At 41.6% G+C, this 25,747-nt stretch overlaps 1 protein-coding gene across 7 annotated transcripts in view; it reads right to left on the bottom strand.

Annotated features, from left to right (window-relative positions):
* The window catches only part of RAD51B (RAD51 paralog B), a 556,279-nt gene that overhangs the window by 206,322 nt on the left and 324,210 nt on the right, over window positions 1-25,747 (bottom strand). For 6 of the 7 annotated variants that reach the window (XM_016131216.2, XM_036238433.1, XM_036238436.1 and 3 more), the window contains one exon: window positions 13,663-13,759. In XM_016131216.2, the coding sequence (XP_015986702.2) occupies window positions 13,663-13,759 (97 nt within the window). Of the gene's footprint in view, window positions 1-13,662; window positions 13,760-25,747 lie in introns of those variants that run through there. The other variant, XM_036238437.1, reaches the window with a different exon arrangement.

The following is a 25,747-nucleotide window of genomic DNA, read 5'->3' as shown; positions in this document are numbered from 1 at the left end:
ACGAAAAAAAAATCACTGCATCATTTACAGTTCTCTCTCAACTCCAGCTGACAAAAATCCAGTCCAGATGTTTGTTCTGTAAAAACAACAGCAAGAGGGCGAACTTCAATCGAGAGCATAAAAGCCCCAGAAGAAGGGGACATGTTTGAAGAGAAAGGGACAGCAAGGTTGGCAGGGAGGGTGTGGACAAACCTGTTTTCATATGATTTAACAGAAACACGGTAATTAATTTATTTTCTGAGTAAGAAATCCACTTTATTAGCCTTTCCCCTGTCTCATCACCCCTTTCAAAGCCACAGGGCCTTGGCTGGTGAAGCCTGAAATGGTTGTTTCATAACCTTTGCTTTTAAATTAAACAAATGACCTCAGATTTTGGAGTAGTTGTTGACTCAGGGGAAAGTATGCCATTAAAAGTGTGCCAGAGACAGATTTAATTGGTACAAGTCCCAAAAAGTGTTCGAAAGAGCACAGGCTTCCCGCATATAGATTTCAGGGAAATTACTCAAAGGCCGCACAGCTTTGTCAGAATTTGAGATGTCAAACAAGGCAGCTGAAAGACTCCGTATCAAAAGGGTAAATTCAATTCAAGAGATATTAATCTGATTACCTAAGTAAGGCCGCGAATCGGATATGCTCCATTGTGCGCTCTTGTTCAACCTGGACAGCTGGAGGAGCCAATAGCTTCCTTTTCCCTGACATATAATTAAGTTTTAAGAGACGATCAAGTTACGGATACAAAGTTTTAAGAAATATTTCATTCAGGAGTGGCATTTACAGTGCTCGCCTGTTGCAAGAGACATTGTTCACTTTATTTCCTTGAGCCACGCTGGAGAGTGTGGATCAGGGCCTAGGGGCTTGGTGTTTGTGTTTCAGGCTACAATAAACGCCCTCTGTGCACCTGCCTGGAGGAAAAACCAGTCCAGCCGCCTCCCAAGACAAAAGGGCCCTGTATTAAGTGCTGAAAACCCAGACGTGAACTGACCCTGTCAAATTCCAGCTCACGGGGGTGGGGGGGAATCAATATTTTCGGCCGGTCCAAGAAAGCTGTCATGTAGGTTTCTGGAGTTTCTTTTCTCATCCTCACTGAGTCCAAACAACAGTGACTTGTCAATAGGAGTCACCTCCTTCTTCATGAGTCTCCTAGCTTTTCTAGGTTCCTTCCCTGATGGCGTAGTCCCTTACCTGGCACACCATAAGCTGTCCTCCAGGGATGAACACACACTCTCCTGCTCTTTCTCCACCGGCCCTTCTCACTGGGATCTCTCTTTGGTCATTAAGGACACGCAAGGACATCCTCCCAAAGAGATAGGGTTACATACAAACTTCCGTGTTTTCGGATTTCCCAAATACACACCACAAACTCTAGATACACTTAGAATTGCGAGAACATTTATTGGTAAGCTTAAAGATTCCTCCATGCCTGTCACGTTTCCAGTGCCAGTTGGTCTAAGGCCACACTAGGTCACACATACCCATTTTAGATGTCTTTTCCTGGGAGAACTCTTTGGTTTGAGCTTGTTCTAAACAATGTCTAGAATCAATCATGCTACTCTCAACTGATGTGTGCATTCTCATGAAGAAAAGTGATTTCTGACACAATTTGAAACTCAACTAGATGTGGTTTTATTCATGAATTTCAACTAGATGAGGTTTTACATGTGAATTTCACCAGTGGCACAAACAACTTCACCCCATATCACAGATGAATAAACTAGAAGGGCAAGGTGGGTACCCCAACTCAAGAGAGCAAGTTAGTTACAGAACCAGAAAAGGATTCAGAAATTACAATCTCCTAATTCTCTAAGCCGATCCTGAGTAGAGGGCAAAATTAATTAAATCATGGTTTTGATAATTATTTAAAATTGCCATAGATAGTAATGTTTTGGTTGTAAACCATTTCTGAATATTTAGTGATAAAGAGCTAACTTTTAAGGGTTAATAGCTTTCTCAAGGTTGCTTCAATGACTTCTCTAAACTCTAGCCCTGAGGGGTAGGAAAACCAGATGATGAGCACAAGAAAGCCAGGTTCCCGAACATGACCATTCCAGCAGGATGTGCTTAATTGCTTCTGTCTGGAGAGAGCATAGGAGTAAGCGCAGTTTATCTGATTTGGTGCTCATTAAACAGCTGGCCAAGAAAAACAGTCACCCACCACAGGTGCTAAGGTGCACCCAGCCATGCTGGCCAGCCTGGAAAGTTCTCAGCGAAACAAGGGACTGATTTATAGCCTGCCACTTTACGAGTGGGTCTAACCCAGTGATGGAGATTGTCTGTTGGCTGATATCCAGAGCTCTGCATACACTATGATTTAGGACAGATTGATCGAGGAGTCCATCTCTGCAATGCTCTGATATTCTATGATGGTGGCCCAACCACCGGAAGATCATGGTGCTCTCATCTTTCCTCGAGTGCTTCTGACGTAAAAAAAATCTGCCTCCCTCATCCTGGCAATTCACAGATGTGGTACTGTAGTGTGACTTCAACTGTTCCATGTGTGGGCCTCATATTCTGGCCTTTCCTTATTTTCTTATCTCTTCCTGTCCTATTCACTGTAGTGCAACATGTACAGCCAGTTTAGATGTAAGGTTTAGTTTCATTATAGTATGAAGGGAGTCTAAGGTTCCAACTAGGTAAGGCAGACAAAAATTAGAATTATCCTTTACATTCTAGAGGGCAGAGAATAACCCTGATACTATTCTTCTTACCCCGAAACACCCAGCAAGCATTTCACATCACAGATGTTCCAAATCAAACAAATAAACTGAAAGACTGGAGCCAATGTTCAAGTCTAGGGTCCAATGTCATTCTTTTTGGGGCAATAAAGAGCCCTGCAATGAAAACAAGAGAGAACTGTCCCCATATCAGTGACAGGCAGACATATGATGACTCATTGGGATGTGGGGAGAAAATATCAGAACCTATCTCATCTTTAATAAAATCTCTATTTCTGGTGTGTTTTATGTAACTTAATAGTATAGTAGCGCTATATTTTAGATAGCTATTTTACTTATTTTGGGGCAATATGCTCAAAAATGATAGGCTGTAGATTCAAAAACATGTGAAGAATGCTGCTTCAGATAACCAATATAATAAAAGTGACAAAGGGCTGCACCAAAATGCTCATAGAGGGGTTGGTGCAGCCTGGGGTCTGCTCTGTCCGCCTTTAAAAAATAAACAAAGAAGTCTTTCTGAAGCTTAAACGGGAAAATACCAATTTGCCCTTTGTGGGCATCACCTAATGTACCCCCTCTGTATGTGGCTGAGGAAACTGAGGCCAAGAGAATTTAAGAGACTTGCTCAAAACAACAGGTGGTCTGTAGCAGAGCTGGCGCTTGAACATGGGTCTCTTAATTCCAGATGCAGTGCTTTAACTCCTGTTAAAACACACTGCTCCTCTAAAGCCTGTAAAGAGATTTCAGGGTGTACACAAAGACACAACTACAATGATGACATTGAAGCATGGAATCCTCTCAATGCTGGCAATGACAGAAAAATGTGATAAGCTCTCCGAGGTCGTTGTATCATGATCTTGTAGAGTGGAGCGTGGCATACCGGTTGAGAGCACCAACTCTGAGCCAGACTCTCTAGGTCTGAATCTCAGTGTATCACTAGTTAGAAGATCAACAGCAAGTTATGTAAACACTTTGCTTGTGTCTCTTTTTTTGTAAAATGGGGGTAATAACTGAACTCCACAAAGCTTTTGGGATTTTTCATGCTTAGTACAGTGCCTGACACATAACAGGCACTCAATAATGTTATTATAATCACTAGCAAAAGGGACATAAAACATTCACTTATTTCCATAACCCTGTTTAGTACTTTAAATCATTTGGTAGTTTCTCTCACCACCTAGCAAAGAATTAGATAGCAATTTCTAACTCTATGGCACCTTGATAAATCGAGGACTCACTTGATGCTACTCAGAAGCCCAGTGCACCAAAGAAATCTCTCCCAGGTTGATGAAGTGGGAAATCTAAACCAGACCTGGCCATCCAGACTTTAGACTGGTTAAAGCTGGTAATGAAGTTTCCATTGCCTCAAGAAATTTAGGAATAGCCCCACACAAAAGTGACTCCCCTCAAAGAGTTCCAAATTTAAGTTTAGTTTCATCTCCATCCCCTCTAGCCTGTTAATTGCTGCCTGAGAAATCACTTTGAACCACAAAATGATCCTATCGCTTCTCTTTCAGTGGCTTCCCACCATCTCAGGAAAGCATTCAAACTGACACTTTCCCTGAGTCGCCCGTTGTTGTTGATCACTCGCAGTCAGAGCAGGTACGTAGCTAAGGCTGACTGTACTCCGAAGGAATTTTGGAGCATATACAATATGTTGGTTTCAGTCTTCTTTTAGGTAGACATAGGTCTAAAGCTTTAAATCATTCTTTGATTGCCCCACCTTGTAGCTACAGGTAACTCATTCATCAGCAAATATTTATTGAGTAAGTACTATTACCAGGCACTATTCTGGGCTCTGGGGATCCAGCAGTGAACAAAAGAGACAGAGACTCCTGTCCTCAAGGAGCTTATATTCTAACGACCCTAAAACAAGATTTGTTTTTGCTAATTTACCTTAATTTTGTACTATCGCCTCAAATGTAAGTTCTGGAGTCAGACTCCCTAGTTTGGAATCCTGGCTCTGCCAGTAAATCTGTTGCTTTTTAAGCTTCAGTTCCTTCATCTATAAAATGGGATTCTGGTTACAATCCACCTCAGAGTGTTGCTGTGAGGATTAAATTCAATAATGGATGTACAATGCCAGGTACACAAAACATGCTCCATAAACGTTAGCGACTATTATTAATAGGTCTGACTTTTTAAAAAACAAACTTGAGTGCCTTTTCGTTTCTTGCTACTAAAAGAGCTCTGAAACAGTGTAGTAACTGCTCTATCTCAGACCTGAGACCAAGCCAGCAGAAAACACCACTGGTGACCCAACGAAGTCATGTAGCTACCCTGAGTCCTGACAGCACCCCTTCTACAGGCCAACACTTTTCTTAGGATATTGCCTCCTTGAGATCTCAGATGGAGACATGTTCATCTTGGTATTCCTAGTGCCTAACACAGATAAGAAATTCAATGAATGAAGCAGGAGTTCTCAAAGTGTGGTCCCTAAACCAGCAGTATCCACAACTCCTGAGAATTTGTTAGAAATGCAAATTCCCTGACCCCTTCCCAGAATGGCTGAAAATCTGGAGTGCAAGTCCAGCAATGTGTGCATTAATAACCCCTTCAGGAGATCCTGATGCATGCTAAGGTTTGAGAACCACGGGGACAAAGGTTCTGGTGGGGAAACACAACGACTCCACATCCTTGAAGGAAGAACAGCCCTACTCTCTCTGGGGAGTCATCCATCTTCTTTGATTGAGCATGTGGCTTTGGAAGGGATGCACATGGAACTAAGAGGGAGGAAAGAGAAACATTCCTAGCCAGTCATATAAGCCTCATCAATCATGTTGATCAAGGAAATGATGTGTTGCCAATGGATTATCCTCACATTCCTCTCATAGGGGTTTCAGAAAAAACCCATAAGCTCCCTAACATGGCATGCCAGATGTCCATGCTCCACATTGCCTACTTCTCAGGTCTAATCCTTTGCCATTCTCCTACAGGTGCCCTGTACTCCCAGTCATGAGGAACAATTGTCAGTTCTTCAAATGACCATGCTTTTGCTACTGTATCCAGAATGTCACTCTTCCATTTCTGTATCCTCAGCACTAAGTATAGTTCCTGGTGCATAACGAGTGCTCCATTTTCCTATATATTTGATGAGTTCATTGTCTCCTTACCTCCAATCTCCTCAACCCTAAGCCATTCTATGCATCTCATCTAAATAGTCTTCAGTGATAATCATTTTAGCATAAAATCTAAATTCAGCCTGGTATTCGAAGTCTAGACTCAACCTATTTCAAGATTTATTGCACGTGAGCTCCCTATGTTTACCCCAAGCCCCAGACAACTGGAGTCCTTTTCCTCCTTCCCAACATATCTTGCACTTCCCTACAACATAGATTGCATATTTATTGAGTACCTTCCAGGAACTAAGGGATACAAAAGTAATCAAGACAAAGCCCCTGACCTTAAGGAGATTACATGAAAGCAAAAAAGGCAGACAATCAACCCATAAACAGATAAATTTATAATACAGGTTAGGTCGTGATAAGGGCAATGAAAAAAAAATAAATCTGGCTTAGGAGACAGAGAAGGATGGGATGGGGGTAGAGATTCCATCTTAGACAGTGAGATGAAGGAAGACCTCTCTGAGAATGTAACACTTGAGCAAGACTGAAAGTAATGAGGGAGCAGGATAAGGGATGATCAGGACAAGTGCTCCAGTCAGTGGGAATAGCATATGCAAAAGCCCTGAGGCAGAAACACTTCGGTGAGTTGGAGGAACAAGAGAATGTGAGCTGTGTGGCTAGAAGAGATTTCGAAAGGAGAATGATAGGAAATAAGGGCAGACGTGGCCCATTTTGAACTTAATGCCTTAGTTCATAACATTTCCTGACCTTTACACTTCTCTGCCTACCGAAATCCTACCCATCCCTCAAGGCCTATCTCTTAACCTTCCTCCCTGGATCTTTCAGATTTCCCTCTGCTGAAAGATGTTCCTCTCTCCCTAAATCTTAGAGCCTTTGGTGCATACCAAATGTGTCTGAAAACGCCACACACATTCTACCTAACAGTGTTCTTCTTTAGAACTATCTCAAATTATATTGTAAATACCTTGAGGGCAGGAACCACATCTTGTTCATTTCTGGATTTCTTGTAACAGTAACATAGTGCATGTGGTAGGGGCTCCATAACTCATAAAATCATCAGGCTGTAAGGTACCTGAAGGTCTCTTCATCTAGCCAAAAAGTTTTTTTTGGAAGGACCGTAGCTCTAAAACTATGCTGATATATGCAAGAATGCAGTTAATGCACAGGAAATGTCAGTATGATTGAATGAAATACAGTTTAATCCAACTAGTATTTATTGAATGGCTTACCAGAAAAATTAAGAAAAGCAAAGCCCTCAGAGTGATCCAAACCTAGGTCAGAGCTCACCTGGCCTATCCTTGAACCAGACCACTTTGTCAGACCTTGTTACAATCCTCCCGAAATCCTAATAAACATAAAAAATGCATGCTGAAAAATTTCCATACCACATTACAAAACAAATTAAGTTATCCTCTGGGTACCACTCTTGGAAACCAGCATTCATCCTTTCTAGAGGCCTCTTGTATTTGGTATAGAATTCTCTTTGATGATGGTAAACAAGAATCTCTTCTCAGAAAATCCTTCCAACTTGAAGCCCTTCGGGGTCACAACCCCTCTTGGCATTCCATTCTCTAGGCTTTTGGCCCTATCATATCTGTAGTTGAAGCAATTGATAAAACTATCTTTGGTGCTCTTGTCCTTTCTGCCTTCATGACACGGAGATGTTAACATGAACGTGCGCAGTCAGAAAAATTAGCCAGTAAATCCTAAAGAGTGAAGAGCTCTGAGGGCAAGGAGGAAATACTTTCGAATCATCTAGCTCGGCCAGCCCACGAGCCACCTCAAAGACCGCCTCCCAAAGAATACTCTCTGGCTTTCCTCTTATTTAATCTTAATGTACCTTGTGCTTCACTTCAAACGTGTCTCTTTTTGGCAAATTATCATGAGCAAAAGAGAGCTCCTGACCAGACAGTACTTCCTGATGGCTGACTGCAATGTTCCCTTTCCCCTTTGATCCTTCCGCCACTGAGGTTCTATTGCCCTCTGGTCTCCCTGCTGAAAATCCTCATGTTCCTCTCCCTCCTGAGATTTTCAGACATTTGTAGGCTGTGCCTGTCACCTCTCAACTCTCGCTCCCCACCGGCTCAATAATACTTAGGCTGTCTTTAGCTAAACACCACATGTTTTGGGTTCTTTTAATCTTTTTTATAAATTAGGCCTTTCATGGCATCTGAACAGTTGCAGGAAGTAGTACACACCCAGCAAAGTGCCATGGATTCTTGGATATGAGGGTGAGTGTGGGACGCGGGTAGGAGTTTCCCCTTGTGAGTATAAGCATGTGAAGTTGTGTGTGTTGATAAATGTCTGTGGCTTTGGAATCAATAAAAGAAAGGTCACCAGGACACTTAAACGTTTTTGTTCAAAATTCATTCCTAAGAGGCAGCAGTGTCCAAATCTAGGATTTCATGGGAGGGGCTCTGACTTCTGTTCCCGGCACCACCGCCTCTCACTCACTGTGTGGCCTCTGAGCAATCGCCTTCTCTCCTTCATGCTTCAGTTGCTTGAGGTACATTGAGTGATTCATCATTTTAAGACATTTGAAAATGCTATGGAAATGCTAATGTTAACAATAATCACAGTTGATCAAGTTGTTAATATTAACCTTGCAGACACACGACTGACACTTTATATTTTCAAAGCACCAACTATAGTCGACCTGCACCCAGGTGCCTGAGAGGTGGATTTTTAAAGCTGCCCCACCCACAGCCATTTGTACACAGTCCTGCCCAAACCAATGAACGTTTAGTTTGGGACTGGGCTGTGGAGGGCCTTGGAGCTAAAGTGTAGAGAGAGTTCTGCTAACTTGACCAACCCGCCCCAAAGTTTGTGGTTAATGGATTACAAATTTGGGTAATGCTGGACAATAAATTACGACTATAATAACAAAGCTGAAAGTACACACAATTTAACCAGAAACACCACTGTTTTTTATCGGAAATGAAAGAAACCATTGATCATAGCAACTGTCTGAGATTAGCAGGGAGCCACATTTTCAAACATCCTGCAGTAAATCCAGAGCAGATCCAGCTGGAAAGCAAGAGTGGAAATAAAACTTGAAAATTCATACCATGCTTTGAAGTCTGCTTCTTTCACGACCATGAGTCCCCGATTCGCCCCAACCATTCTGAGCTGTTCTTACTTGGTGAATTTATTTTAGAAGAGACACAAGCCACATACTTGAGTATAATCTTTCAAATAGACTCCAGCTTTTTACAGGGATGGCTTGCTAGGGAATGTGAATCCCTAAATACTTTCTCTTGCACATGAAATCAGCCATCAATTCAACTAGAATATAAAGGCTTCCAATACTAAACCTAGAAACAACTTTTGATTCTAGTAAGTACTGCTTTTTCCTTGTGTTCTTTCCTTGACCTATCCGTGCACATTTCATTTTTAATTTTTAAGTGTGATTATCTATTAAAAAGTATTAATGCAGATAAAAGAATATTAACATGACAGATGCCGGGAATGCCAGGATGACAGTCTAATAATGTCTTTCTTCCCATGAAGCCATCTAGGATGCCTAAAATGGGCTGTTACCACACTGAAGTAACTGCTATCCCATTAAATCATCAGAGGAAAGAAAGCTAATGGTCTAGTTTGAATAGTGCTTCAGTCTTACACAGGGCCCACTGTCCCTATACATCAATTTCACTGACAAACTGTGCTTAGGCGGATAGGGGCTCATTCCTGCTCAAATCCCAAGTGACTTCAAAATAGGACATGGTGTCTTAGGCCAGTTAAACTATCACATCCTTTCTTTACTGATCACTACGAGCATAACTGAGGTCTAATCATCCTTAGTATCTCTGATGACCACGAGGAAGAACTGGCAAGGGCATCTAAGAAACATGTTCTTGGCCACAGAACAGTCACAATAACCTAGTCAATGACCAGTCACTGATCTCTGTAACAACCTTGATGCTTGCATTTCTTTCAACGCAACAAAAAAACTGGTGAAGAAAAAACGTTGACTCACAATGCCTACTCGAGAACAATATAGATTATAGAACCAAAAATCGTGACTTCTGCTCTTAGCTTTACAGTATAACCTTGGTCAGTTTGCATAAGTCTTCAAAGTGCCATTCACCCAACTGAATGAAATGTTTGTGAAAGGCAGGCAGAAAATTGACAAGTACACTGCACATATGAGGAGTTATTTTAACTAAATAGCAAAAATTCAGTTTGTCCTTTCATTCCTTCCTAAGGCACAAAGCTTGGGGGCAAGAGCAATGTCGAGAAAGTCCTTGGCCTTTGGGGTCCACTTCTCCATTCTCTGGCTCTCATATCTGGGAGCTGGATAATTCAATAGTGGAATGAAACCTCAATGAAGAGAATCACGCCGTGGACCCGAATAGTGAACATGGGTCTACATAATCCAAGCACCAACCACACCGCAAATTTAATAAGGAAAAAAAAAAAAAAACCCAGCAACACAAAAACAAAGAACTCTCAACTTCACAAACACTGGGAGGGCAACAGCTGGTCAGCCGAGATTAAAGGAGCGTGAGAGAGCACCTCCTCATCTCCCGACTTCTCCTCCCCCATAGAGGGTCCCGAGCCAGCCAGGGCTCTCTTTTACAGCCCTGTGCAGATGACCTTGTTCCAGCTAAGATAGGGGTTCTTTTGATCTCAGCGGGGGGATGCTCTGGGCCTGCAGCTGGCAGATATTAATAGTACAGGATCTGCTGGGTGGAGGAGATCTCTCGGTTGGGCCAGGTCACTTGTAGTCAGTCCCTGCTCTGTGTCAGAGCAGAAGGACTTCATTTCCCTGACTCATCCCCTGCTGGGTACTTCTCTCAGGTCAACTCGGATCATTTTATTGCTGGCTGCTCTGTGGCAGCTTGTTCTCACCCCACAACTGTTTTCAAGGGAGCACTGTTGAAGCAGTGCCCCCTGCTCTGTAACTGAAATCTATTACAGGACAGGGTGGACCTTGAGCTCACCCCATCGCAGTGTGTTTCTCACTCTCACTGGTTTGTACAGACTTCTTGTGTACACATTTGTGTGGGAGAAAGGCAGAGAGAGCAAGAGACAGACAGACCAGACTAGAAGCATTCAAAGTGAGAAAGAGATAGTAATATGGGGAAAGGAGGCTGTTTTAGGTATGCTGGAGTTTCAGTGCTACGACTTCTGAAGATCAGTTCTATTATGTTTAGTCTAGGACAAAAGGTCATTCTTCCCACTCTGAGAATCAGAATTTTAAAACCCCATCAATGAGTGAAAGCTCCTGATTTCCAGACCCAGGTAATGGGTCTTACAATGCCAGAGCTTACTTTGGCAGTCTTACAGTCATCCGACCTGTCATTTGACAGGAAAAAACCAAGGCTCGAAGTGATTAAAAGACCTGTCCAAGATCACAGAGCCAATAATACAATGGCAAAGCTCATACAAGGAATGCTTGAAACAACAATAAAGCAATTTACACGTATCAATAACAGTAACATTAATATCCACCGAAATATATTTAACTAGGTATAAATGTTCTAAGAAATGTGTCTATTTTAATTCATTGGTATGGAACTTCATTACAGACTTCAGGGAAAAAAAAATATTTCTATAGCCTCTTTACCTGCTCAGTTATACAAGGGAAAGTTCTAGAAAAATCAATTGTTTCCATTTTCCCTTGGATTTCTTAATAAGAAAACGTTGTCTAAGGATGAGCTGGTAACTGTTCCATGCATATGACTTTACCATTTTGTTGAAATGATTGCACAGGAGCGCCAAAGCAACCTTTGTGTCTGCTTTGCTTCTCTTCTTTGCTTAAGATAAACCAAGAAGTCAAGACAAGGCAAAATACTATTATTTATTAGTTTTCAAATTAGGAAACAAGATACTTTCTTTCCCTCAGAGTAGAATACAAATGTGTATGTGTGAAATAACTATAACAACAATTTTTAATGATGTTATAAGTGCTTTATGTGATTTTCATGGTTACCTTTCTTACAAAGTATTAGCTATGGTATTCTCTGCAGCATTTATATACTGCCTATTATGTGCCTAGACCTTTGCTAGTCACTCAGAAACAACATGGGTACAAAAAGAATGCAAGATAGTCTGTGTCCATTAAAAAAAAAATTAGAATCTAGTCATGAAACCATGAAGTTAAATTAATTTTTCTAGACATTTTCTTTATATAGCTGAGCAGGTAGAAGGACCACAGAGGAGGAAGAGAGAGTAAGACCAATGTGAGAGTAAGACTGGAACAGGCAAGGAGGTTTTGTGGAAGAGGTGGTCTTTAAATAAACCTCGAAGGAGTAAGAGGATTTGGGAAAAGAAAGGTAGAAGTGAAAAAGGGAAATGATATTCAAGGTAGGGCGAGCTGTCCCTGCAGAGGCATGCAAGGTCAGCACACTCGGTGTAGGGGCCTCAGCCGAGGTATCCACAAGAACAGAGGTTGAACAGGAAAGAAAGTATGGGCTATGAAGCATTAAGAAGCATTGACTTTATCTAGTGCTGTTCTGGAAACTGAGCCATGCAAAAGAAAAGGGGGGGGGAACCCCACCTGATTTTTATTATTTGCTGATTTCCATGGTATAAATACTACTCTGGCTGATTTCAAGCTAACAAATCACAAATTCCTGAATATTTTTTAAACTGGCTTATTAATTTTGGCCTACTCTCAGAAAATGGGGTGAAACGACTCCAAGATTTCTGTCTGAGCAGGAGAGTGACATGGTAAAAGGAAGCCCGGTGGGAGAAGCTCCTTTCAGTAGCGGCAGAAGGCAAATGGTATAGAGTCTGGAATTAGAAAGACATTTTGGGAATTTTATTAAAATATTCCAATTGTGAGTGTAATCAGTCAGCTGGTCACAAGACAAATTGCAAAAAAGAAGAGACAGAGGAAAGATATATTTTGGAAAGAAGAACCAAGCAGACTCGATGATAAAAGGAGTATAAGGAGGGAGATACAGTAAACACTTCAGGATTTCAGCCCAGGTAACGGGGAGTGATAATGGATCACTGCATGTGGACATAAGGCACACAGAGCATTTTACTATTGTTATAAATAAGCTATTAGTTTTCATTTTGAAAAACGGGTGTGTAAAGCAGGGGTATGAGGTCCTTACAATTATCAAGACCATATATGGAGGCCAATCCACAGAAGACCACCTAGGTGGTGAGGAGCTTGCTTGTCCTAGAAGTCCCATATAGCCCATCATGAATAACTCTCAGAAAATGGAAAGTGTAGAGGGGCCTGCAACAGCTATGCACATCTTCCCAAGCCCATAATATTCTGCCCTGAAAGACTATAACTAGCAGAACTTAGAAATGTCAAGTAAAAACTTTCAATAAAACTAGAAACCACCCACTGGCTCAGTGGTGTAATTCCCCTAGCTGTATAAACTATAGCCAGCCTGACCTTTGCTAGTATGAGAAGGTGGAGAAAATTTTGTAGATTTACCAATGTGGAGCATTTTTCTTAATCTTTCTGTAAAGCTGATAAAGAATGCCACATCACCAGCACATCACACTGGTGCACAATTTGAGCCAGTCCAAAAGTACCCAGCACAAACAAAATTGCTCTCTAAATTGATGTGGGACCACTAGTAAAGACTACCTTTGAGTATCAATCTCAAAAACAAAGTCCTTTAGCAGTTCACCATACTAAAGACCTAAAACAACCCATAGAGGAGTGACAAGCCTCAAGGTAGAGGTGACGGACACCTGTTAAGATGACTCTGGTGAAAAAGGAAGCTCACTTACAGCGACAGGACAAGAGAATCTCCAAATGTAAGGGATCAGATGCCAGGAAAGGTGGCCAAGCCTAAACCACCAAGCTCCGGCTAGGTTCACTGGCCAGGGCCTGTTAGCGGTGTCTCCCAGCTCTCAACAGGAGGCAGAGAGGTGGTGGGATTGTATGTCAGTGTCAAGTTTCAGCCCCTCTAGGACAGATCTCTTACCTTCAGACAGGGACAAATCATCAGCTGGAGACACCAGGTCTGCCTGAGAAGCTAGGGCTCCGCTCAGATGGGTTGTAATTTGATTCGTCAAGATAACCTGTGAACGGACAAGGAGAAGGTGGAGGGGAAGGGAGAATAAGACCAAATTAATTATTAGAGCTATCGCAAGGTGGACTGTGGCTTAGGGGAAAACTGATTAAGTACACAAGTAGGAAAACCCCAGCTCTGACTTTCATCAATTTTATCTGTGGGCCAGAATATCTGGCAAAGCCCGAAGGTCACTCAAAACACAGAAGACTGAGGAAACACGCTTTTTTCAGAGCTTAACACACTATTCAATTCTTCCTAAATGCCTAGTAAATTTGGACTAAGCAGTGTTGTCATATTCGATGAATAACAGGCTAACCAGAGAATTAATATGCTTATGTACACATTTTATGAAACTTTAATTTTTAAGATTATATCTACAACACAAAATATTGCTAGTGCTGAATAAAAGCAATGATTGAAAATTTGGCTTCTTCTCTTGTTAACTCAAAAATCAGTTTTATTTCCAAATTTGTGAAATTGGAATAAGATTGGTATCTAAAGGAATAACACTCTACTTTTAAATTAATTGAATTCTAACAAAACAATTCCAAAGTCTCATTATATATTTCAAACACAAATTAATATAATCCCGCCTATTCAAAATAATGTCTATAACATTTAAAATTCCTAGGGAACACTCTAAAATTACCTAACTCACGTGGTCCACTGCCACACAGTTATTTTCACATTTGGTTCAACCAAAAAACTATTATTTTCCTTTAAAATCCTCACTTATAAAATTTACTCGATTGTTTAGAGACCTAAAGAAAGAATAAGGTAGGGATTCTGTCCTGGAAAACTGCAACGTGACTGACACCAATCATTTCCCAAGGTCTGGGTGCTCCCATCATGGGTAGAAATGGTGAGCATGTTGATCCATCAGAGGAAACATCCCTTCTGACAGGGTACTAGGCATTCAGTACCTGGAATATGCACCTAGCTGGACTGTCTTGGTCTGTCCCGAAGGTCAGCTATGGTTTTGTTATCGCCCTGATCTGAACAGAAAATCATCTCCATTCTTTATTGTCCAGCTTTTCAGCCACACCTCTGTTGCTGTCTCGAATGGCCAGTAACACGTTATAAATCCTATACACGTTATAAATCCAATGGCGGCTTAATTGAGGGTCGAGAGGGGAGCACGATGGCAAGGTCAGGTGAAGAAATGAAGTACTCTGTTAGCAAAGACAACCTACCCAAGGTCTTTGTGTGCCAACCAGGCTCACGAGTCTCAAGCTACTTTACATAAGGATCAGGTACTATAGCATCCCACTGAGTATTTGCTAATCTTATCCCTCATATTCTTTCGTATTGCTACTTTTCAATTGGACTGGGAAGAAATAAATACAGTATGTCTTCGATTAAAATGGCTGGAAATGGTCAAATAACATCCTGCTCTTATAAGGAATATTCATATTCAGGAGCATGAATAAAGCATTACGATCATTTCCCTCTTTATAATATAGGATGTGGAATTTAGAGTTTAATAAAACTGGGTTCATCTTCTGACTCTGAGATTGTGAGCCTTGGAAAAGTTACTTAAATCTTTAAGCTTCATTTGTTCATAGGTAAAATAGCACATGTCTTTTAGAATTGTTTTGAGGATCAAATGAGATATAAGGCACTTAACATACTGTCTGGCACATAGTAAATATTCAATAAATGGCAGCAGCCATCATTGTCATTTCCTTCAGAATAATGCTGTTAATACAGGGTAATAAGTTAGTATATGCCACATGCTTCAGACAATTGGATCTAATAACAGAACACTAAATCACAATTTGCTTATCAGGATATAGTATCTGATCATTTCTATCAACTTTAGTCCTAAGTTTTATTTAATTGCAAAGAATTTGGATAGAAATCTCAGCAAGAAGAATAATTATTTAAAGCAAGGCCAATAAGATACTGGCATTGTTCTGAAAATACATTGTGTTTTATTTACCGAAGGAGAAAATGTATCTGTCTGTCCTAGATTAAAAAAAATGTGAAGCTTCTGAGAGATCTAAATATGTAAGCTCTGTTTTTTAGGGGAATTTTCTAAAAGACGGCTTGGTGAAAAGAAATAGTGCTCTAATGATATGGTAACAGTAATGAGAAAAAATTTATTGAGTACCCACCATGCAAAGCATGCCACCATATACAAAGGGGGAAAAGAGGGGCAAAGGTGCTATAGGTCTCCTCTAGAAATTTACGTTAAAAGATAAGGCACGTACTAAATATTCAGACCACTTTTTCTCACTTTCATTATTAATTTGTCCTATAACGTACTGATATGATGGTTTTATTATACAGAACTATTAAAATGACACCCTATGGAGCCTAAAAACAAACTGCTGTCCAGATGTACCTCAAAAGAATTAGACTTATCAGAGTGATCACTTTGCAAGTTACATGAGCATCTAATCACTATGTTGAATACCTGAAACTAATATAACATTATGCCAACTGTAATTAAAAAATAAAGAAAATGAAAAAAAAAATTTTAATGGACCTCAAAAGATAACCACTCTGATTTCTACTTCCAATGGAAGAGTATATGGAAGAAAATAAAATCACCCTCCAACAGCAAGAGAACATGCTCTTAAGTGGTTTTTGCTAAGAATCTTCTCCCTTTTTATTATAAGACTGAAAGCCAAACCACTGAAGGGATATATAGCAATCAAAGGGGTGTTTGCTAATCACACCATCCTACTGAATTGTTGTGGGTTTCTAAATTTGTGTTGAGCAAAATGATAGAAAATGCTATTTCTAAATAGTATTGATTACAAACATCACAACTTGGGCGGAGGCCTATAGATGTGTTGTCCTCTGAGGCAACCTGAGACTTGAAAACTGTACTCTTAAAATAATGTATAAAATAATATTACAAACTATATCTGCAAATGAGTTCTGACAGGTCCTTCGAGGGGCCTTTCCTGCTGCTTTGCTCCACTGGAACAATTAGAACTTCTGATGCTTGGCACTAAATTTGTGTAGGAGCAGTATGCCAGTGATTAGGGTGAGGGCTTAGGAGTCAGATACCTGAGTTCGGATCCTGGGTTGTGTTACTTATTTGCTGTGTGACACTGAGCAAGTTTCATAACCTCTCTGGTGTTTCCAGGATAAAACTGGATAATGCATACAAAGTCCTTAGCATAGTGCCTGGCCAAAGGTAAATGCTTCATAAAAGTTAGCTTCCATCATTGTTTTTAATTATCTTTTGCTGATTTTGTACCTTGCTTGTTTAGATAGAAAACACAAGTCTGATTCCCTTTTCTACAGCATGTAGCCCACTGCAGACAAAGGACAAATATTTGCTGTTGATATATTCAAAAAGCAACAAAAAATTTAATTAAAATTATATCTGCTATTTTTGTCATTTCTCTAAAAGTATGGCTTATTTAAAACATACAACACCATCACCCAAGTACCATCAACTATAAATTCTAAGGCCAGAATGGGGCTGTTGGACTAAGGGGAAAAAACATTTTTTTAAAAAAATTGCTATGATTATATCTGAAACCAGGAGGAAATGGAATCTAATTTAATTTGCTCTTCAGGAAGAAGAATACCCTCCACCTAACTACTGGAGATAACAGGAAGCCTGATAAGGTGTATAAAGTAAATATTGTCTTCACTTGGCTTCATATATGGAAAGACCACTTCCTTCCAGGGCTACCTTGTACTGCCCTCTTGGTTGTAGGATGCCTGAGGTACACTTGAATAGGAAATGGCTCCTCATATCATGTCATATAAACCTTGAATCCCATTTTTAGTGCTGTTCTCCAAAGGTAAAACGTAGAAAAGGGGAGATTTCTCCCTTCAAAGACCGTGTCCCTAGGTTCTAAAATTTCCCTTGCATTTCCTAGTTTCTCTGAATGCATCCTACTCGATCCTTCTGTGTACTGTAACTTAACATCTATTCTCAGTTTAAGGGAACACTGAAGCTTTCTAAAGAAGAAACTTTAAAGTACAGATTCATAAATAATCAACTTAAGAGAAAAGAGATAAAGAGACGGGGACCAGTTAAAGACTAGATGACCTAGTAAGGTGATGAGTGGGAATGAAAGCTGTTTTGGCCAGAAGGCAAAGGGTCCTGGGGATAAAAAACAACCAACATACAAACAGACGAAAATATACGACTCATCTCTGCTAAACGTCAAAAAGATAGCTAAAGAGAGCAAATACCTGGAGATACGATGGTAGGAGCAGAATAAGCTGGTCAGAAGAGCCATTAGCCTTAAGGGTCAAGGGACTGGCGAGCTGGAGTCCACTTGCCCATTGAGCCTGACTTTAGACTAGTCTCTATGTCCAATGCAGACCTCCTGCCTTCAGGTGACTCATCTTTCTTTGGCTATGTTATGACCACATTACATCTAGGCTATACCCACACCCCACTCCTGCTCCTAGTCCGCAATACATTCTGCCTTTAGGGGCCTGTATGTGCCTGGTGTGAGCCACTCTATACTGAAGTATTTAGGAGAATCTTTGCTGGGCCCTCCATGAGTAGCCACTTAGTGTATTCAACCCACTGTGAGTACTAAACAATGGTAGACAGAAGAGAAAACGGGACAGCCCTGGAGCAATCAGACTGGGGAATTGCCAGACCTAAAGGCACAGCCTTTGATGGAAGAAGCTCCTTTTGATTCCTGGAAGGTGACAGAAGAGGGAGTTTGTGGTCAGTCGGGAACAGAATAAAATGGAATGTGATATTTGGCCCTGTTGGCTCAGCAGAAGTGATATTCCTGGTCAGCAAAAAGAGTAACTCAATATTTACGAGTCAGACATAAGAATATGGCACATGCCCTCATTCGGCTTTCTTTGGGGACAGGTGAGAGGCAAATTTGTGAACTCCACCTTCCACAGAGTGAACTGGAATCACTGCCTGAGATCAACAGTGAATAATAGATAAGGCAGCAGTGGGCAGAGGAGAGAGGGGAGTTCTTGGTCCAGACCCACGGACAAGTGACTTCTGCAGACCCTAATGTCCTGGCCTAGAGAACCGGATCTATAAAAGTACTGAACAAAGGGATCGAACAGACAGAAATACACTGAAATATTATCAAATGCTACATTATAATAAGCCTGATCTTGTGACTCTGACGATAATAACCACAGGTCAAGCAGGTAGATAACTTCAGCTTCTATGAAAGTGTCAAGCATTTGAGGCAATCCTAGTTGAGTTCTGCTAGTCTTTCTGGTAGTTTTCAGCGGCCCTCTGCTTCCTCCTCCCGCCCACTCCTTGCCAGAAACCAGCCACAATTTAGCACAGAGAATCAGAGAGGTTTCAAAACTACTTTAACTGGGCTCGTAGCTCCAGAAGCAGTGATTGTCCTGATATTTACAGCCCACTGGACAAGCCTGCCAGCCAGAGAAAGGAGACCCTGTGAACGAGAGAGACGGGCTATAGGGTTGACTGCTCACAAGCTACTTGCCTACTGCTAAACCGACCACTCTCCAAATGACAGGGCTCTGCTTTTTCATCGGCTCTGAAGGCATCATTAATTTTTTTTCTCTTTTTGTATTAAAAATGGTTATCTGCTTAAGGTACACTTTTTAAAAAGGTTACTTCTGGTGTCTAAAATGATACTAATTGCCAGATATGTCAGTTACCTAGCCTTTCTAACCAAACAGAGGCCTTGGATGAGTCAGAAATTGAGTTTTAATCCTGGTAACTAACGGTCGGTCGCTGAACGTCTTGCTTTTAAAGGAGACAGAGGCCGGAATTTTCCTGTGAGAAATTGTCAAGGTTCATTGAGTCCTTTCATCACCAAGGCTTGAGAGAAAGGCCCTGAAGTGGTTTTCACCATACTCTCTTCTTGCTTTCCAACCATAACAGTGACTGCTCTAACCTATCTGCTGTGAGAGGACCTGGGAGTGAGAGAGGAGAGAAGAGAGAGAGAGAGAGAGAGAGAGAGAGAGAGAGTGTGTGTGTGTGTGTGTGTGTGTGTATTGGGGGCAGAAGTAGAGGGGGGACAAGAGCAGGAGGGGGGCTCCAGGTGTAGGGGGAACAGGCTAAGTCCCCCCTCACAGCCACACGCCACTCCCTTCCCATCACTTCCAGGTTTGAAAAGAGATATTCGATATTTGTTGTGAGAAAAAATTAGGCCAAATATTTTGGAGTTTGAACATCAGAAATCTGGTTTTACTATTCACTGGCTTAGTTTTGCTAAGCTTTGGAAAACTATAAATCATTCCATTATGGGGAAAAAAAAATCACTTTTCTTTAGCTTCAGCCCAGAGGATATCAACTGTCAGTTTGAGAATAAAGGACTGATAAGGTTTTAGTATTCTAGCCTGCTATTTCCATCTTGAAGATCTGCGTGACTATTGTTTTCTGGGAAAATCTAGAAAGCTATGGGGGATTTTCCTTTTGAAATATTTGTGGTAAAAGGACCAATTTGGCTTGAAGAAGACACTGTTGTGGGAGTTGGGCGGCCTGCTTTTTATTTCTGGCTCTGCTGTGCAATTCTGGGAAATATTCATAACCTCTCTGAACCTAAAAGTGTTAAGTCCACAGAAGATAATGAAGAAAATTAATGTGTTAGGACTATAAATATGGTAGACTGCTATAAAAAATGTCATACATTCAAGTCACATTAGTATTCGTATTATACTTAAAATGCCACTCACTAATAGCATTGATTCTCATCATCTCCAACCTTGTGAAATCCATCCCACACAGAACTAATTGGCAGTAGCTGAGGAAGAGAGGAGGGGAAAAAAAGAATGAGGGGCACAACTTTAAATAATTTTATATTCATGGTGAGAATACTTCCAATCTAAAATTCACAGGTCTTATTATGGACCTGGAGGGAAAAAAAATCTCTCTTTTGGATTTCACTAACTAGAGAAATACTCAGCTTATTACAAGCCCCTAAGGAAGACAATGACCCAGTATGAGGCAACACAGATGGAGGAAGAGAGAAAAATCTCCACTGCTTTGTCCACACACTTGCTCAGTCACAGAGGGGTTGATAATAGTACCTCTTCTCACCTCATTTCAGCCATTGCCCAGGCCACTGAGTTCAGAGGAAATGCACTAAGGTAGAACTGTATCTGCCATTTGGCCAAAATAAACATACAAAAAAACCTGCGCGGCTTTCTCCTTGGCCTACTTCTCCGGGGGTGCGCGTGCAAGGGGATGCAGTGGAAACCCTGGGCCAGCAGCTATCGTGCGGTGGATGTAGGCGTGAAGAGCTCTGGTTCCACTGCCGGCATGCTGTTCCACTGGCCCCGGTGGGGCTGAGGTTAACACGTGTTGGTTCCGGGTCTCGGATGGAGCGACAGTTGTAATGAGGCCACAAACAGCAGGCTCGTGTGCTGTTACCACCTTCAGCCCAACTTGGGCAGCATCCTGTCAGTGATCTTGGGCCCACTGCAGGAAGTAGCACGCACCATTGGTGAATTGCAACAGCACGCTCACGGTGGCTTCAAACAGTGCATTCACCAACAGTGTGCAATTTTTCAGTCATCATGGGACCAAAAAGGTCTCTCTCTGGTCAGCCAGGGCTTGGAAAAGAACGTGGCCGATCGCAGACGATGCTGAGGTTCACACACGTGGAAGAAGCCTTCCTGACCTGCTTTCGCCGCACGGTACCTCTCCTGCAGCCAGGTCGCTTCCGCGCCGTCTGTTTGGTCGTCTTCGCCCACTCCCTGACTGCCCACTGAGCCCCACAGACGTGCAGGGGAAGTGAATTTCCAACAGCCCCCTGAGTTTCTGCTGACCTTTTTAGGTGTTTTTGTTACTTGATGGTGCTTTCTATTCATGTGTACTCCTGGGTCCTGGGGATTCCCCTCCCTCTGATTTGCAAGGAGGATTAGAAAGGCACAGCGCTGTGATCAGTCCATCACAAACGGCTGCTATTAACTGATTTCCTCTCCTTAGACTCATTCGAAACCAAGAAAACAGTTCTGTTGAGTCACTTGCTCCCAGAGGGGTCTGAAAATATGGCTCTTTGTGGAGCCCAGCCTGATAAACACCAACTTCGCTGTCCTCCGGCCCCAGCCACACTGACAGTAGCTTATAGCCAGGAGAAGATGAAGCCCTGTGGGGCCTCTGGTTTCACTCCACCTCTGAGCGGCCTCCACAAGTGGGTGAATCAACACTGGTCTCACACCTTGTATCTCTATGTCACCAAGCCAAATGGCTTATTAATCACCAAGGCTCTCCAAACTCAATAATTAGACGTGTACATCCAATACTATCTCCAGAGAGAATCTATGGCCTAAAATGGGAGCAAAGTTCACTCACTATCTTTTCAAAAGGAGGTCAAAAGGTCCGCCTAGGAAGAAATTTCCAAGGCAGCAGCCTCATCAGATATGCTTTTGAATGAAAACTATTTATTTGATATTCTCAAGGAATGAATATTGTGTAAGGTGTTATTTTTTTTAAAAGGGAAGGGTGAGGGGTTCAGAGCTGAAGCAATGCTGTCTGTGTCCATACTTAAATAAATGACATCGCTATAGACAAACAAGAAGAACCCACAATTAAACAGAGTCAACATAGGAGAGACACGAGAATAGGCCCAGCACAAATACATTAAAATGACTAAATATTTACATGGTGAGCAGGGGAAAGCTTCCTTCCACAGCAAGGCCTTGGAGCCAAGATCTTCCATCATGATCACTAATAAGCCAACTCCCAGTCATGTGCTATAGGCCCATAAAACGAATGTCCTTGTCAAGGACAGATCACATTCAAGGCACAAGCCCTAATGCCAGATGACAAATAGGTTTTTAGTCTCCAATGCCAATCTGGTGGCTTGGGAATGGGCACCTGAGGCAATGTGACGGTATGTCAGGCCTCTGAATTGCTAGAGGCACATGGATTGCTAAACTTGCCCAATATAACTGAACACGGATGCTGTCCTGCCATTTTCACACCCTCATTTTCAGTTGGAGATCTTGTCCACCTCTCATCTGATATCAATAACAAGGATAATGACACCATTTTACACAGGTATGGGGCTTTATATTTTTCCGAGTGTGCTTACAGAATGGTCTCAGCTGATCCTCATTACCTCGTGGGAGAAGCTGGGAAATAACTGAAGCAGCTGTTGTGTGGTAGGAGGGTGGGCTCTGGAGTCAGACCGCTGGGGTTTCCATCTCGGCTCCACCACCTACTAGCTGGATAATTTCAGGTAGATTACTTAATCTCTCTGTGCCTTACTCTCTTCAACTGCACAATTAAAATAACAATCATATCTATTGTGAAGATAAATGAGGTGGCATATAAAGCACTTAGGACCATGCCAAATACCTAGCGGGTGACTGACAAATATTCGCTTTTTACTTATTCTTCTTTTCACTTCGGTTTTTCCGGTGGGAAAATTGAGGCTTGTGACATTCTCATTCTATCTCTACATTTCTCCTGGTTCACTCTGGCTCTCATCCGCACCTCAGGTGCCCCAGTCTGAAATGCCCTCCTTTACTTTTCTTTAAATCTCCACCTTTCTGGGGCCAGTTCAAATACCACTCCTTCTATGCGCTCTTTCCTAACTATGCTAGTCCCCACTGCCTCTCAGCTCTTAATACTCCCGCTTAAGAATCTGTACCAAGTTAATTTGGCACAAGAATTTTTTTTTCTAATTATGTTGTATGTTATTCTCTCTCTCTACTTCCAGTGTAAATGTTATGAGATTTTGAGTACTTCCACAACCCTGTTCCCAGTCTAAAGGAGAGAAGGGAGAAGGAAGGAAACTAACGTTTATTGAGCACTTCCTGTGTGTTAAGACCTTACACCAAGTGATTAATGTACATTAGCTCATTTCACCCTCACATTTCAGTGCGGTAAACATTGTCACCCTGTTTTAAAGACAAGGAAACTGAAGTTCAGAGAAGTTGAGCCGTTTTCAGAGACCAAACAGACAGCACATGGGAGAGTCAGATTCAAACTAGGTCTGTCTGACTCTTCAGCTTTCGCTGGTTCTACCACATAATTATCAACACGGAAACCCTTGGCCTTATGGATATTTGTTGATTAATTTCCTCATAGCAAGGCATTTAGTGACATCTATTGACCAAGTCCTGTGTTGTTTAATGCAAGGTCACATGTAAAGTAAAACTGAAGAGAAATGTTTAATAATAAGACATATTTTCAGTGGCAAGAAGAAACCAGTCAGAAACCTTATCTTTAGGTTAGGGAGGAACCATGCTCCAGCAGGTATGGCAAGAGAAAAGACACAAACTCCTGGATTCTATTTCTGTCTTGGCCATGAACCACTCTGTTAATATTTTCACTTCTGCTAAAACGTGATGACAAGAGTTTCAGAAGAAAGGCTGCCACATAAGAGCAGAGTGAAAACAGGCAGCTAGCTGGTTAAATGTGGGAGAGCCACAAACAACACTGGGATCTGGGATATGAGTTCACAGCTGGGACAAATTCCATTTGGGCATTGGTCTTTCCAGCTTCACTTCAACTCCCAGAGAAGAGCCCAGGGTATGAAGCAATCCTTCAATATAAATTATAATATTTATGTTTTTAAACACCCTACAATGGCTATCTTTAGTTTGCTTAGGATCCACTTGAACCATTCACGAAGTCTGTCCTTGTTTCCTTACTTGAAATGATGTTTGTATTTATTTTCAGACTGGTCACTCCATATAATGGTGCTAAATAAGAAAAAGTTAATTGATTATTAGTATATTTGATCATCAGTTCATGAAGTGTATTAGTGCTTCTTGCATCCTGATGAAGCCCCTGGCCTTATGGTGAAAACGTAGCTGGGGTGAAGGTGATAGGGCCAGAGGTTTGTTCTTGTTTTTTGAAGTTATTCAGCCAAGAGGCTAGGCCTGAAAGGGCTGGTGACTTAAGCAGGTTCCTGCAGTCTTTTAAGGTACATCATGATCCCTTTGAAAAAAGGGACACGGGAACTATGGTTGGTGGCTATCCGTTTTCACATATCTGAAGTCCCACTGAATTCAGAGACCTGGAGCTGAGGGCAAGGCTTGTGGAAGACTTCCTGCTTCCATGAAGGCCTGGAAAGGGATCGCGACTGAGAACGGGCGCCCGGCTGCTTTGGAATTGGAGGACAAGCGAGCTCTTTTCTGTCTGGTTATTTACAACAGTGTTTCCTCTTACAGACTCCTCCTGCCCTCCCCAGGACCACACTGAAATGACTAAATCTGCCTGTCGCTCCAGTGAATCCAGTCAAATAAATAAGTCAATTCTCTTTAAGTTTGTGGTCTCAGCTCCTTGTTGGTTTATTGCAAAATTAAAGGGCACACAGAGTAGAACCATCAATCAGTAACCAGAAGAGGAATAAGCTCTTTGTGGAATGTACTGAGAAGCAGGAAAGAAGAAAAAAAAAAATGAAAAGAAACCTCATGAAATGATCATTTGTTAGGAGAACAGAGAGAAAAAAAATGCACATTGCACATGCAGCATCATTTAGGAAAAGTCTTATTAAAGGCTTCCTATCTTGCCAGGAGAGCAAGCATAGGAACGCAAACAAAATCCCTCAAAATGCTCTGCCATTTATTAGTGTTGGTTTCTTGTGGGTTTTGCTATATTCCATAGACACAGCCAAAGATCACAGGGCCAAAGGGCTGGAACAGTGACTCAGCAGGCTCAAGACCAGGGGAAGGAGATGCGATATGACTATTGTTTATTATAAAACAAACAAACATAACTGGCTTCCTCAGCCCTTTACCCCAACCTGACCTTCCCTTCACACCATATTATTTAAAGTAAAAGCTCCTAGTACCATACCTTACTTGGAACTTTTAATAAATGTTACTTGTTAAGGGTAAAATTGAAGAGCATTATATAGTCTGGAGGAAGAAAACTAATTTACCAAGTACCACTGGATGCCAAATACCATGTTTTACACTTTATGGCTTATTTTCATAACCTCTGTTAATCTTCATTACAACCCTATGAGGTATGTGACATTATTCTCTTACTTTACGGATAAATGTATTCAGTAACTTGCCTAGCTTGCAAAAAGCAGCAACATCTATGGGACTCTAAAATTACTTCTTTCTACCAGATACAATGTGTTTGGGCATGACA

This window comes from Rousettus aegyptiacus, unplaced genomic scaffold, assembly GCF_014176215.1.
Source record: "Rousettus aegyptiacus isolate mRouAeg1 unplaced genomic scaffold, mRouAeg1.p scaffold_m13_p_3, whole genome shotgun sequence".
Lineage (NCBI taxonomy): Eukaryota > Metazoa > Chordata > Mammalia > Chiroptera > Pteropodidae > Rousettus > Rousettus aegyptiacus.
This window is presented reverse-complemented; position numbering and strand designations above follow the sequence as displayed.